The sequence below is a fragment of the Ascaphus truei genome, chromosome 20 (genome assembly GCF_040206685.1).
Source record: "Ascaphus truei isolate aAscTru1 chromosome 20, aAscTru1.hap1, whole genome shotgun sequence".
In the NCBI taxonomy this organism is placed as follows: Eukaryota; Metazoa; Chordata; class Amphibia; order Anura; family Ascaphidae; genus Ascaphus; species Ascaphus truei.
The window spans coordinates 22,266,860-22,282,192 of NC_134502.1; the positions used below are offsets into that span (position 1 = coordinate 22,266,860).

The following is a 15,333-nucleotide window of genomic DNA, read 5'->3' on the forward strand; positions in this document are numbered from 1 at the left end:
GGAGGAGCCGGTCATTACTTATTTGCGATTGAAGAAGAAACAGTTCTGAAACATGCCTGATCCAGCCAAGTCAGCACCAGCGGCCAAGAAGGGCTCCAAGAAAGCGGTCACCAAGACCCAGAAGAAGGATGGGAAAAAGCGCAGAAAGACCAGGAAGGAGAGTTACGCCATCTACGTGTACAAAGTTCTGAAGCAGGTCCACCCCGACACCGGCATCTCCTCCAAGGCCATGGGCATCATGAACTCCTTTGTCAACGACATTTTCGAGCGCATCGCCGGGGAAGCGTCCCGCCTGGCTCACTACAATAAGCGCTCCACCATCACTTCCCGGGAGATCCAGACCGCTGTGCGCCTGCTGCTGCCGGGAGAGCTGGCCAAGCACGCCGTGTCCGAGGGCACCAAGGCGGTCACCAAGTACACCAGCGCCAAGTAAAGGATCCATTCATCGCCACCTCCCAATAACACAAAGGCTCTTTTAAGAGCCACCCCACGATGTCTTTAATAGAGCTTTTATTCTCTGCTGATTTTTTTTGTTTCTGGTGGGTTAATTTGCAGCTGCTGCTGCTGCTTGTTTGATGTAGTTTTACACAGTTCAAATGTAGAAAAGATTGATTACCAGTCGTGTCAATTTTATTTTAATTACAAGTGATTTAAAATTCAAGTAATGTACACTGTAAATGGGGATTTGAGCTGATGACCAAATCATTGTTACACTTTTTTTTTTAATTGGGTTCCACATTTTAGATCTGCATCTTACCCACCGTTCTTCAAAAATAAACTAAAACTCCTACGTTTAGAATAGTTTGCAGCATAAAGTTAATTCTGTGCGATGCGAATAGATGTCTTTGTAAATCGAAAGGCATGACTTATCTAGTTTAATATTGGTAAATGCCTATTGAAAAACGGTATCCGTTAAACATTTGTGGTAGTTATAATTTTAACCGTCAATACAGAAAAAAACCGGGAGCGGACCTGATGGGGAACTGCAATTACGTCATTCAGGGGGAGCTTCTATTCTACGTTACTACCGCGCGCGCTGGCTGCTTGAAAACCTCTCTTCGAATAAGCCCGCGCTGTGCTGTGATTGGCAGGTGATTTAATCTCCCTCTTTTAAGATCAACATTAAATATGTAGCCTTGTGAAAAAAGACACTTAAGAGCTATTTAATTGCCTCTGTGTTTAATTTATCAATTAAAAGAATCCACTTTCCATGGATGATCTCATAGCATTGTGGCTGGGTTACTAGTATTAATGCACTTTAGAGATTAGGTTACTTTCTAGTGTCAGCATTATTGGTTTATTGGGGCACTGTGCAGTGTAACCATTAATTAGTCTACATAGCAAATACAACTAAGTGATAGCCCTCATTCCCTGCCACCCACCTACACATATACACCACTTAAGCCATTGCTTAATATTTATAGTTGAATCAAAAATAAACATACCCAATTCTCACATGTCTATAAATACACACGATCGTATTCCCGCTCAGAGATACACACAAAGGGATACACACACACATACGTGTTATATAATATATATTTATACATACATGTTATATATATATATTATAACATGTATGTATGTGTATTCCTTTGTGTGTATTTCTGTGCGGGTATATGAGCGTGTATATTTATAGGCGTGTGAGAATTGGGTATGTTTATTTTTGATTTAACTATAAAATAATTATATATTTATTTATATATATTTAGCCTACAGAGCGGTATCGTCTTTTCGTTTTTGATTATTAAGCTCGGCTAACACGGTACCGATACCTCTACATCTATATAGATATATTTCTAATCCAGGGTATATAAGGTCATTCTTATGTACTTTGTTTGATCTTGATAAAGGTCCCCTTCCGGTCGGAAATGTCACGACCCTCTGTTGTTTAAAGAAACTATAAAGTATTTTTTGACAGTGAGTACATTGCTGCTTCTTCTAGAGTTTTCAGGCTACCATGACGTCAGCCCGGCTAGCTCAGTCGGTAGAGCATGAGACTCTTAATCTCAGGGTCGTGGGTTCGAGCCCCACGTTGGGCGATGTTCTTTTTCAATTTATTTCTAGTTTTACCATTTACGACCCATCACCTGGTTTTTTTTTGTTTTTTTAGCACATTCCCTGCGTAATAATTGTAACCTTTTTTATTTTTACAATATTTTCTATATATATATATCCAATATATTTTAATATTAACAATACGCCATATTGTGTGAATTTAAATTCTTTTGATTTCCTTATAATACTGTATATTATTTAAAACAAAGGTCAAAATACATTTTTATTAGAAGGTATATGTAAGGTTTACCTTCTGTTCCCTGCTCTCACTTTTTCCAAAACACAGCGTGAAAGAATGGAGTGCAACATTTTGTAATTCTCCCATTTTTAAATTACAACTTTAAACAAAAAATTGTAAATCAGGAGTTAAATGATCTCACTCAAGCAATAATCCATGCATTACATTACAATAATCCATGCATTACATTACAATAATCCATGCATTACATTACAATAATCCATGCATTACATTACAATAATCCATGCATTACATTTGCTCATTCACAGTAAACTATTTTACAATCTATATAGTCCCCCCTGCGTATTTCTGGGTGAATAAACGTATCTATTGACTATATCATCACTAGGTCAAAGGGTTTGCCTCTAATATTTTGGTTTAACACTAAAACCTTGAAAGATGCTATGTGAAATCAACACTCTGTATTTGAAAAAGGTTTACGTCTTAGGCCGCGACAATAGTGCCCGTGACATCGCCGCTAGCGAAAGTTGTATTGAAAAAAAATCAAATATTCCCGACTTCCGAAAATCGCGTCGCTTTGTCGCCGTCGCCCTTACTACAATGCATTTGTTTTCGAGCGACATCGCATCACCGGCGCTATAAGCGCGGCCTAAGGCTAGGGGCCGTGGTGCTTAAGGTAGTGTTCGCGTGCGGGCGCGTCCGCGCGGAACGGGGGGCGCACGTTGCGGGAGAAATCAGTTCAGCTGATTTCTCAGCGCGACAGACCGCCCTCATTGGGCGAACCGCTCACGTGACGTCACTGTCACGCCCCTAGACACGCCCACGGACGGCACGCGTACCCTTGCCGGAAAAACGCACACGCTTCGAGCGTGTGACGTCACGGCCGCACGGGCGAAGGCACTATGGACCTGGCCTTAGTGATACAAGTTGGTGTCACAGGAGATCAGGACATGCACAAAATCAAGCACCAGATATTTATTTATAAAAACGTGTTACCAGGAAGTGCTACGTTGAGAGTTACCTCTCGTTTTCAGGTATGTCCTGGGCACAGAGTTAAGACAAATAATACATGGTTACAAATACAGTTATATAAGTGTACAGGGTATACATTATATACAAGACATTGCATGCACAGTTAGAGATAATATATATTATAGGCGTATGTAACAGTTACCGACCAGATTAAACTGTGAGATAGCTTTAGTTAGACTGGTGGCAGCTGTGAGAGACTCCGGTAGATAGTACACAGAGATCAAATGAAGGGTATTTATTCTGACCGGAGCCTGCAAATACAACGCAATATCACTCAACAGAGCTATATTCACTCCACACAGGGGATACAGGGGGAATCCTAGCAGTCCTAGGTGCCCGGCGCCACCAAAATGGCTTACCTGGCGCTGCTTCCACTCCTGCGGGGGATCGGGAACTGCAGGCAGCGCTAGATGCAAGTCACAGGCAGGTTGAAATCTCCCGCTTCAGAAAGGCCCGCAGCCTCGTCTTGGGGTGTGTCTGGCACAACCTCGGAGTACAGCGCCGAGTCTATCTGCACACTAGCCTCGGCAAGGACTCCGGAGCTCAGATTGGCTGGCCCCTTTTCTAGATTCCCCCGTCTTCATGGGAAATCAAGGAGAACAGGGCAGCGACCAATCACAGCGCAGTTGCTGTGTGTTGGGCCAATCACAGCGCGGGGGCTCGCCTGTGTTGGCCAATCCAGGCCGGGGGTCTGACGGGGAGGCCGTGATAAGGAGGGCGGGAATTAGAAACCAGCCAATGAGAACAACGCCTACTTGCCCATGTTCACAAGGCTGACCTGGTATCTCTTGATGAGACAGGCGCCTCTCTGTAATGGGCAGACAATGGCTCCCAGATAGGAGGCTGGCCCATCCCCACGCGCCTTTTTCCTTAACCCCCTCGTGGAACCAGATAAAACCCAGATCTCTGGGCGTGTAGGCTGGGTAAGTGTATTACCCGCCTAGCATGCCCAGGGCACAAAGAGGTACACAGTTACACAAGCACAAATACATTTCACAGAAAACAAAAGGTTTACACATATACATTCACGTAATCTGGCCAGATGAGCCACTATAGGGTGTGCTGTATATATAGGGCAACCCTGTATATTCATCTAGACGATATGGCAATGGCTGAGCTTCACCTGTATTATAAGAGCCTCCTTGCCGAAATTGTCACAGTTAGCATCAAGATATTTAACCTTAAGATAGAGTGACGTTCGTTAGATACTGAGCACTACAATGCAACACAGGCGTCATGGTACGACGTGACTTTGTACCCCAAATCAATACACATTTCTGCATGTGTCTCTCTGTTCTATCTCCTCGCAGCTGACAGCAGTTCTCCACTGTCCCTGACTATCCGTGAGCTTGCTACCTCTGTGCCCTGATTCAGATGGCATCGATCTGCAGGCTGTTTCCTGTTTCTTAATGCTAATTAGTTACAGTGGGACTCTACGTGGTAGGTAGCCTTACCTGTTTGATCTGGACTGTTTAATGACCACCACTGTGTTTTGAATTGATCTTTGTAGATAGACCTGGACTGAACCCCTTATTTGCTGCTTGAGTCTTTTATTCCCCTTGGTGTGAAGTTCTCTTTCGAGGTTAGGACTAAGGGAGAGGGAAGTACCTGTGGTCTCATTGACTGTAGGGAATGGGCCAGATGAAGGGGCTCGTCCCCGAAACGTTGCCCCCCCCCCCCCCCCTCTACTTACCTTTTGTTTTTATCCTCTATTTGTTTTTTTACCCCCTCACATCCCCCTCCCATTCTCCCTCACCCTTCCCTCTTTCTGTTTTCCCTCCCCTTGTTCTCCTTTATCCGTTTCCACCATTGCACCCTTCCCCCTTAGGTGTCATATAGCACCTGGAGTTAGGTTGACTCCCATATTCTTCATTCTGCATATCCTTGTGTAATTTCTATGCTTTCAAATTAAATATTGATTTTTTTTGCCTATTTCAGTCGTCTCCACTTTTGTGTGCTGGGAACTATTTTGTTTATTTTTATTTATGCGGTGTACGTATTCGAGAGCCCTGGCGTGAAACAGTATATGGGCCGTACAAAAAGAACATCAAAAGCAAGGTTCCCAGAACATAGGAGGAACATAATAGCAAGTTTCAGCAAACACGGAGTCTCAAAGCATTGCCTCCAATATCATCATAAAGACCCGAAGGGACTTACTGTAAAAGGAATCTGTGGTCCCCTTGGACAGGAGGAAAGGTGATAGGATGAAAAACTAAGACAGACTGGATACTGGATCCATACACTGGATACTGGATCCATACACTGGATACTGGATCCATACACTGGATACTGGATCCATACACTGGATACTGGATCCATACACTGGATACTGGATCCATACACTTCATACCTTATCCCCCGTCTGGCCTAAACCTGGAACTAGATTTGGTAGCATTTTTAGAGGACAAATAGTAAGATTTGCAGTGCTTCTTTTAGATTTGTATGTTGCAGATATTCATTGTATATTAATGTTATTTATACAGTTTCTACCTTTTCCACATCACTTTTTATTCTTGTTATACATTTATTAGGTTTATATTCATCAAAACGTCCAAATCAATCTCCTGTTCTCACATTCCTGAAATATTGTGCCATGCTTCTGGACAATTCCTGGAAGAGTGTCCAATTTTATCACGTAAATTGCACTTGTTGGTGGTGTAACTTGATCTCCGGAGACCCAAGGAACAGCCTAAGTTACATTCTAAAACAAGGTAGTTTGACCATGATTAAAAACAGCTTCCCTTTACTCTTCTTAAAAAAGAAAGAATTGGGCAGACGCTTTGTAACATTGCCATTTTGCCTAAGCTTGACGTGCACTTGGCAGCCTCCTATCCAGATGTCTTCCTCATCCATAATTCTTTTAGGTGGAGCCACCGCTTCACGTCGCCTAGCCATATAGGAATGTCCGAGATCGGGACTGACTCATGTCTAAAGAGGATTGGCACAGCCTTAATGTCTGGTTTGGAGACAGGAGAATAGCTGGCACACGGCTCCCACAATTCAGTGTCGTTTAGACTCTCATATCGTGTCCAGAAATAAGCCAGGGCTTGAGGTCTTTCAAAGATAACGTTATACTCACGGGAGTCCGGGAAGTGCATAGATTTCATCAGATTTGAAGCCCAAGGATTCTTTTAACAATGGTCCCCCAACAAAAATCCTATCTGGCCTTATCTCTTTAATTCCTGTGTACCTCAACCTTACAACATTTCTCCTCTTCATAGGTTGGACATTTCTGACCACAGCACTGTGATGGCAGCATGGCGTGGCCAAATAAAGGTTACGCCCGTATGTTGTATCTAAAAAAAAAACAGTGATATGCTGCACACCTTAAGATTTAAACCAAAAAGTATTACTGGTGCTGCTGGTTCAAGGATACCTGTCAAACATCCACTTGGACTGTGAAAAGAGAGATCCAGCGCTCCACGGATTTTGCAAAATGTTCAAATTTATTGTGCCATACACAACGACCGTTTCGACCTTAGTAGGTCTTTTTCAAGTGAAAAGGCATAATGCCATTGATAACAAACAGGATGGTGGCAGTGGATGGTTATGATGTGCAACTCGCTGGTTCCTTGCAGAGGAGAAAGGGGGGTTGCTAAAGAAGCCTTTGTGTATTAACCCTGGTTGCATATCTAAAGTCATGTGCTCACTTGTGTGCTGTTCGTGGCGGTGGTATATTGGGACGGCTTGGGGGAGAGATACAACTCATTTGAGGGACCCTTGAGGGGGTGAAGAGTGGGGCAGCTTGCGGGTTGTGTATTGATCCTTGATCCTGTAAGAGGGGATACTGTCCATTTGACAGACCTTTGTGGAGGTGAAGTGGGTGCGCTTGCGAGCGTCGGTATTAACCCTTGTCCCGTATGCAGGTCGCGTGCTAGCAGGGGGTCGTACTTGACTTAAACCACCAGTTTAAGTTCTTTCAAATCTAAGGCTGTCTCACATTTTAACCTGGTCTGTAACTGTTTCATACGCTCATAATATCTATTTTCTTTAACTGTGCATGCAATGTCTTGTATATAATGTATACCCTGTTCATTTATGTAACTGTACTTGTAACCATGTATTATTTGTCTTAACTCTGTGCCCAGGACATACTTGAAAACGAGAGGTAACTCTCAATGTATCACTTCCTGGTAAAATATTTTATAAATAAATAAATATACACCCCCCCCCCCGCAAAAAAACTAAATAAAGTGATAAACCCCAAACAGCTGAACAACTAGCAATTAGCACTTATGTTTCTTATGCAAAGTCTTATCTTTGAGCCCTGGATTGGCTGTAATGTGCCTCCCATGCTTCTTCTCTTAATCCCCCACTGCTGTTGATGATCCTCCTTGATGAAAACCGGAAGTGCGTCACGTGTGGGGTTACTGTGTTCCAACGCTGATCCCTCTTTCCCTCTTAGAGGTCGACCGGAAGTGCGTTCAGCGCAGACGCCCTCTTCTGCGTTCCAACGACGTTCCTCACCATTCTGGACGTCCACCGGAAGCGCGTCATGCGCAGACGCCCTCTTCTGCATTCCAACGACGTTCCTCACCATTCTGGACGTCCACCGGAAGTGCGTCATGCGCAGGCGCCCTCTTGCATTCCAGGGTCTTCAAACGGTCGTTGGGTATGGCGCAATAAATTTGAACATTTTGCAAAATCCGTGGAGCGCTGGATCCACTACGAATCTAAGAACAAAAAAACAAACAGAAGCACAAGCTCCATAGCACGTAAATGTTTAAACAAAAGAGTACATTTATTTAAAAAAACTGCAGCCCAAAGGAAATGCACTTACAGGATTAAAAAAAGGAACCATACGTGGGAGAGAAATCTCTGTGTGTAGTCATCTGCGGGGGTGAGAGGGTCCCAGGTAGGCAAGGTATATCTGCACAGCTTGTAGCCACCACCAGCTCCTGTCACGAGTTGGCGCCAGGAGACTGAGTCAATCAGTGCCGCCACGTCCTCTGCTCCTGCATAGGATAGTTGCCAGCGCTTGAAAATGCAGCTAGTAAGATCGCAGGGACGCCCAGGACTCAGTGTAGACACACCCACAACGCGATGACGTCACCAACCCTACGCGTTACGTCACACAAAAGCAACTTCGTCAGGGGATCTGTATATATATATAGTGCAGAAAAAAATGAGCTCTTCAGTATTAGGTGATACCTTTTTTTTTTGGACTAACAATTTATGTCATAGGACAAGCTTTCGAGAGTGCTCCTCTCTTCCTCAGGTCAAGCAATACGTATAAACATACGTGTGTGTGTGTGTGTGTGTGTGTGTGTGTGTGTGTGTGTGTGTGTGTGTGTGTGTGTGTGTGTGTGTGTGTGTGTGTGTGTGTGTGTGTGTGTGTGTGTGTGTGTGTGTGTGTGTGTGTGTGTGCGCGCGTGTGTGTCAAAAGGAGTGCTACTGATGGTGGCCAAATGTATTCAACAAAAGGCAAAAATACCCAATACTTCATCCAATGTGACATATACATAGTAAAATATGTCAATGTTAGTATTCTCCTGAATAAGGGTCATTTAGTTACACCCTTTTTGGCCAGAGCGTTATTAGCCTGCAGCCACGTCACGGCATGACCAGTATATGCAGGTCCTAACCCTACCTGTGACAATTCTTATTTACCTCTGCATGGGGAGGGAGAAGGGTCTCAGTGGGCTTGTGTATCGGCGCGTATTGGATTTCCTGCCAACATGCATGTAAGGAATATGCTTGGTTGCTCTCCAGATTTCTTTAACCTTTTTTCCCCGAGATTGGAGTCTATCACAGGTTTCTGCTGCTTTCTTTGCTTTGCAAGCTTATTCTTTACCCAACCCAAGACTTCCGTCGCTGCTGCTTCTGCTGCCAAGCTCTTGGGGAACCGGAAAGTCTGGGCCAGATCTTGGCACACTCTGTGATGGGTTCCCTTTACTCAAGCCTTGGACTCAAGCCAACCACGGCTGTCACTTTCTACTGTAGAGACATTTGGCCCACGGGTTCTTTGTTTTTTTCCTTTCTTTACCCTTTAGATTTTCTCTTTGATTTGAAAAGAAGAGATCTGAGTTCAAATGTTTCGGGGGGGGGGGGGGGGGTAACTTTTCTGTTTCATCCTCTGTGTTGTGTTTAGGGTTTTCAGGTGTCCAGTATGGAACCAGACTGTCCTGTATTTGGACACACTGTCCAGTAACAAATGAGAGGTAATACTGGACATGTATCTGTACTCTGGTACTACCTCTCTGTGCGTGTCTGTGTATACCGGTATTACCTCTCTGGGCGTGTATGTGTATACTGGTATTACCTCTCTGGGCGTGTATGTGTATACCGGTATTACCTCTCTGGGCGTGTCTGTGTATACCGGTATTACCTCTCTGGACATAGTGACCTGACCGGCTTGGGGGGGCCGTGGGATTTCCCTGAGCAGGCAGAGAGTAGGGCTGTTGCTTGGGGGCTGGGCAGATACCTCCATTCCGATTGGCTGCTGCTGTGTAATGCAGCCAATCAGGAGGAGGCGTCAAGAGCCTGAGGGTGGGGCCAAGGAGAGGAGGAAGCAGCATGGAGCCAAGAGAGGTGAGAGAGGGTGTGTGTGTGTGTGTGTCTCTCTCTCTCTCGAGCACATCGCACCTGTCACCATTGTGTCCAGAATTTTAGCAGAAGACACCCGGCAACCCTAGTTGTGTTTGCAAATGTATTCTGGGATCTAGTCTCTCCCCCCTCTTCTTTTAGAAGTCTCCACACTTCTTGAAAACTTCTAGAGTATCTTCTTCTGGGTTTCTGACATTGTTGCACCAAAGTTGCTCCCTGCTCGGTACTCTTGGGCCCAGATTCACGAAATGGGTGCTAAGCTTTTGCACGCATTAACTCCTATTCGAATGTATGGGCGTGAAAGTGTGCTAAATCTTTGCACCCTTTAGTGAATTTGAGCCAGTGTTTGCGCCACGTTCTTTTTAAGAAGGGAAAGCTTTGGTCTGTCCAGATCTTCTTTAATTTCTACAAGTATCCAATTGCATTTAACAATCTCACCTTCCAATCTGCTTAAATCACCATGACAACGGTTTATTTGTTCTCTGTTATCTTCTGTCTCGGAACACCAGCATTTTTTGAGTTTAACATTTTTTTGCTTTCATTTCTTCTTTGCTACTTTCATAAAGAAGAGTTCACACCATTTATTTTCTCTTCCTCTTCACCAAACAGGTTCTGTTTGTTTTCATTTTTTCCAAACTCTCTTATACCTTGCAATCAGGTTCGGTGGGGCCTACTGTACCTCACTGCTGCAGCCGGAAGAATCTACCAACTCTAACCCTACCTCCCCTCCAACTCTAACCCTACCTCCCCTCCAACTACAACCCTACCTCCCCTCCAACTCTAACCCTACCTCCCCTCCAAGTCTAACCCTACCTCCCCTCCAACTACAACCCTACCTCCCCTCCAACTCTAACCCTACCTCCCCTCCAACTCTACCTCCCCTCCAATGACAACCCTACCTCCCCTCCAACTCTAACCCTACCTCCCCTCCAACTCTAACCCTACCTCCCCTCCAACTCTAACCCTACCTCCCCTCCAACTCTAACCCTACCTCCCCTCTAACTCTACCTCCCCTCCAACTCTAACCCTACGTCCCCTCCAACTACATCCCTACCTCCCCTCTAACTCTACCTCCCCTCCAACTCTAACTCTACCTCCCCTCCAACTCTAACCCTACCTCCCCTCCAACTCTAACCCTACCTCCCCTCCAACTACATCCCTACCTCCCCTGCAACTCTAAGGCTAAGGCTCTCATGAGCGCAGCGTCCGCCACAGCGGACGCTGTAGCAGGCAGCGGGGGCAAGGCCTAACCCTATGTCCCCTCTGTGACGGTGGGGAGGATTTGGCCCGGGATTAAAGGGGTTACACCCCAATTGGCCACCCTCTAACCTCACCAGGGAGACAAGGAGTTAACTGGGCTGAGGCCCAGACATGTGATTTAACCCTTGTCATAACCTGAAAATGTATATTCCACTGTTCCCGTTTTATTGTTATAGCAGTGTCTGCATCACACACCCACTGGGATCCATCCGGGAGCACAAGGGTTAATGGTTGTATAGTGATTATAGCCCTTTGTGTAATTTTCCCGCCTTTTCAGGCACCATTTTGCAGGCTCCCATAGGCCGCCATTGGAACTCCATGTATTTCAATGGCGAATCTTGCTGTCGAGTCCTGTTCCTGAGAAGACCAGCAGATGGCGTCCGAGAGGGAGAGTGGCGGTTTCCCATTGAAAGTCAATGGGCTCATTGACTTCAACGGAGAAATCCTCGAAAGAGCTTTCCAGGAACGAGTTGGCTGCCGTCCAAACCGCTTAACCGCAAAGCGGATACATTTTCAATAGGAGAGCTTTGATCACTGATAAGTCAAGTTCAACGACAAGTAGCGTGGGAATAAACAGTTCTAGGGCACCTAGAAATAAAATTCTTTCTGTCCCTAGTTCCTAGACCTCCCCCCACTCGACCACAACCGGGTCCCCGTATCCTGCACCCCCGATAAGGGTCGAACCGAGAAGAGCGGGCCGCGCCATAGGTTCCAATGGCGGTGGCAGAAACAGCTCAAGAAAACGGCTAAGTGTGAAAATCTGAAAATTGGTAATCCATAGCTTCGGTTCCGGAGGGCCCTGCGGATCAGGGTTTGGGGTATCTGTAGCCACTGCTCCGGCATCGCTGCAGAACCATCCTTGACCCGCTTGGACCAACCCGACGGAGTATGGACCCCCTTGAAGGGTCGGAACTTTTCCCATAGACTCCAATGGCGGCCAAACCCCATTGACCGGCTACGGCGGAAAAAGTCCATTGACTTCAACGGCGGCGTCGCCCCGTTGAAAGTCTATGGCGGGGATTCCCATAGCCGCCAACGGCGGCGGTTTGCCATTGAAAGTCAATTGCGGCAAAGCCTGTTGTTTTCAATGGGGATTTAGTGAAAAACCGTGATTTAATTTACAGCGGAGATTTGTGTATTAAAATGTGAAACGGTTTTAAGTGTATTTGTGTATCTCCGGTTGCGAAGGTCGTAGCACGTCGCAAATTGGACCATAGGGTGTCCCAGTTCCGGCATTGAGAACTGGGAAGTTTGGACCTGCTGGACCTAACGGAACCGGATATTTTGATATGTTCATGTTTTATCTATCATACTGTGTTTCAAGGTATGGGTAAAACCCAGAGGAAATTCCTTTGCATACCAGGGTAGCATATGGCCAGAAAGGCGACCCAATGTCTAGGACTTGAGTATGTTTCAAAGGATTTTGTCACCTCCACTGTTTGCATGAGGGCGGAGATTACTCAAACCAGAGCAGTCTTCAAGTGTTCCATTTCACACCTCACAAACAAAGAATATCCTGCCAGGACCCCAAACTGGTAGACTAGCTGGCATTCCTGATGTAGAGGAGGGGTTATAGAAATGAGACCCCAGAGCTCTACTGCGCATGTACCGACTAGCAGGGGGGCAGGGATCAAAATGTGTTCCCATATTAGTGAGTGGCTGGAGGTAATTGAAAACCAATCACCTGTACTTAAGGTTAAGGATAGGGCCACAAAAGGTATATAATCGGTGGTCAACCCTTTATCCTTGTTCTGTTCTATACCATCTTGATTGCTGAGAGAAACGCTATGCACTGTCTTCCTGCCAGAGGTCTTTCATGTCTTTGGTGTCTTGATGACTATGAAGAGTGCTGTATGAACTGCGAGTCCAGATATGACTGCTTCATCATTTCCATTTTAAGTAAGTGTCTATATTTTGCCTGTTATTTGTACATCTGTGTGTGTTCACCTTTATCAAGGAATAAATTATATTTTATCATATCTAAGTCTCGTCCCAGTTCAGACCCAGCTATAAATATATATTATCTTTTATATATCTATGTGTGTAACATACAGCCTGCCACAAAGTCACCGTGACACCCTCCAACTACATCCCTACCTCCCCTCCAACTCTAACCCTACCTCCCCTCCAACTCTAACTCTACGTCCCCTCCAACTCTAACCCTATGTCCCCTCCAACTCTAACCCTACCTCCCCTCCAACTCTAACCCTAACTCCCCTCCAACTCTAACCCTACGTCCCCTCCAATTACATCCCTACCTCCCCTCCAACTCTAACCCTACGTCCCCTCCAACTCTAACCCTACCTCCCCTCCAACTCTAACCCTACCTCCCCTCTAACTCTACCTCCCCTCCAACTCTAACCCTACGTCCCCTCCAACTCTAACCCTACCTCCCCTCCAATTCTAACCCTACCTACCCTCCAACTACAACTCTACCTCCCCTCCAACTATAACCCTACCTCCCCTCCAACTCTAACCCTACGTCCCCTCCAAGTAAAACTCTACCTCCTCTCCAACTCTAACCCTACCTCCCCTCCAACTCTAACCCTGCCTCCCCTTCAACTACAACTCTACCTCCCCTCCATCTCTAACCCTACCTCCCCTCCAACTCTAACCCTACGTCCCCTTCAACTAAAACTCTACCTCCCCTCCAACTACAACCCTACCTCCCCTCCAACTCTAACCCTACCTCCCCTCCAACTCTAACTTTACCTCCCCTCCAACTCTAACCCTACCTCCCCTCCAACTCTAACCCTACCTCCTCTCCACCTGAATTTGTGGCCATCCTAGCCCTAGTTCATGAGCGCAAAGCACCACGTCATGGAGGGGTTATATGGAGTAATAGGAGGAGTTATAGGGAGCGGTTATATGGAGTAATAGGAGGAGTTATAGGGAGGGGTTATATGGAGTAATAGGAGGAGTTATAGGGAGGGGTTATATGGAGTAATAGGAGGAGTTATAGGGAGGGGTTATATGGGGAAATAGAAGGCGTTATAGGGAGAGGTTACATGGAGCAATAGGAGAAGTTATAGATAGGTTATATGGAGTAATAGGAGGAATTATAGGGAGAGGTTAAATGGGCAATAGGCGTTATAGGGAGCGGTTATATGGGGTAATAGGAGGAGTTATAGGGAAAGGTTATATGGAGCAATTGTAGGAGTTATAGGGAGGGGTTATATGGGGTAATATGAGGAGTTATATGGAGCAATAGGAGGAGTTCTAGGGAGAGATTATATGGAGCAATTGTAGGAGTTATAGGGAGGGGTTATATGGGGTAATATGAGGAGTTATATGGAGCAATAGGAGGAGTTCTAGGGAGGGGTTATATGGAGCAATTGTAGGAGTTATAGGGAGGGGTTATATGGGGTAATATAAGGAGTTATATGGAGCAATAGGAGGAGTTCTAGGGAGAGGTTATATGGAGCAATTGTAGGAGTTATAGGGAGGGGCTATATGGGGTAATATGAGGAGTTATATGGAGCAATAGGAGGAGTTTTAGGGAGGGGTTATATGGAGTAATAAGAGGAGTTATAGGGAGAGGTTATATGGAGTTATAGGGAGATTAAATACATTTCCGATATAATTTTTGCTGCTCTGGTTGTGCCCAGACTCCCTTGTATTCTGGCTCTGTCCCACAACGTTATTCTGTCTCCGGCTCGCCGCTGATATTTAGCATTCTCTGGCTCCGTTCTGGTTTTTTTTGGAAAGAACAACCTCAAAATTCCTGCGGCTGGACTGAAAGGAAAAGGAGAGGTTTCTAGAACCGGATTCTCTCCCGGAGATCTCCATCCCAATGAAACCTGCCTCTCCCCGGCCACTGGAAAACCCTACCGCTTCTCCACACTTGCTGGATCCGCAGCTTAAGCTCTCCCTGACCTGTTGCGTGCGTCTCTGACCTTGGGTCAGTCTCGCTGATTGTGTTCCAGTACCATGACCTTCAATGGAGTTGACCTGGTAACAATCGGTTCTCTTCTATTAAACCGTAACTGAGTTGAACTTTGAAATGATCACTGCGTCTTTGGGATCTCTGCTGCATGAGTAGCACCGGTAGGAGCGCACGGATGATGTGTAAATAGATCGTCTGCAGTCCTTGACGATCCACTGTTGGATGAAGTTCTCCTCAATGATCTTCCAGGTAGGGCGAACATATGTTCCGGTTAGCCGGGGGGGACAGTCCAAGATTTTCGGTAACTGTCCCGGCGTCCCGACAACTTTCTTCAAATTTGCTCAAATGTCCC

General features: G+C 45.7%; 2 protein-coding genes and 1 non-coding gene across 3 annotated transcripts in view; 2 read left to right on the forward strand and 1 right to left on the reverse strand.

The window, feature by feature from the left end:
* The first annotated feature begins 7 nt into the window (after positions 1-7).
* On the forward strand, positions 8-524 carry LOC142471390 (histone H2B 1.1-like). The gene has a single exon (XM_075578196.1). The coding sequence runs from the start codon at positions 53-55 to the stop codon at positions 431-433; it is 381 nt and encodes a 126-aa protein (XP_075434311.1). The 5' UTR covers positions 8-52; the 3' UTR covers positions 434-524.
* Positions 525-1,969: 1,445 nt separating this feature from the next.
* On the forward strand, positions 1,970-2,042 carry TRNAK-CUU (transfer RNA lysine (anticodon CUU)). The gene has a single exon. It is a non-coding gene; the product is annotated as a tRNA-Lys (tRNA).
* A 1,653-nt stretch (positions 2,043-3,695) lies between these two features.
* Positions 3,696-15,333, reverse strand: part of SHFL (shiftless antiviral inhibitor of ribosomal frameshifting) — a 32,549-nt gene continuing 20,911 nt past the window's right edge. The window contains exons 9-10 of the mRNA XM_075577832.1: positions 4,744-4,912; positions 3,696-3,867 (exon numbers count right to left, since the gene is read on the reverse strand). Of these exons, the coding sequence (XP_075433947.1) occupies positions 3,696-3,867; positions 4,744-4,912 (341 nt within the window). The remainder of the gene's footprint in view (positions 3,868-4,743; positions 4,913-15,333) is intronic.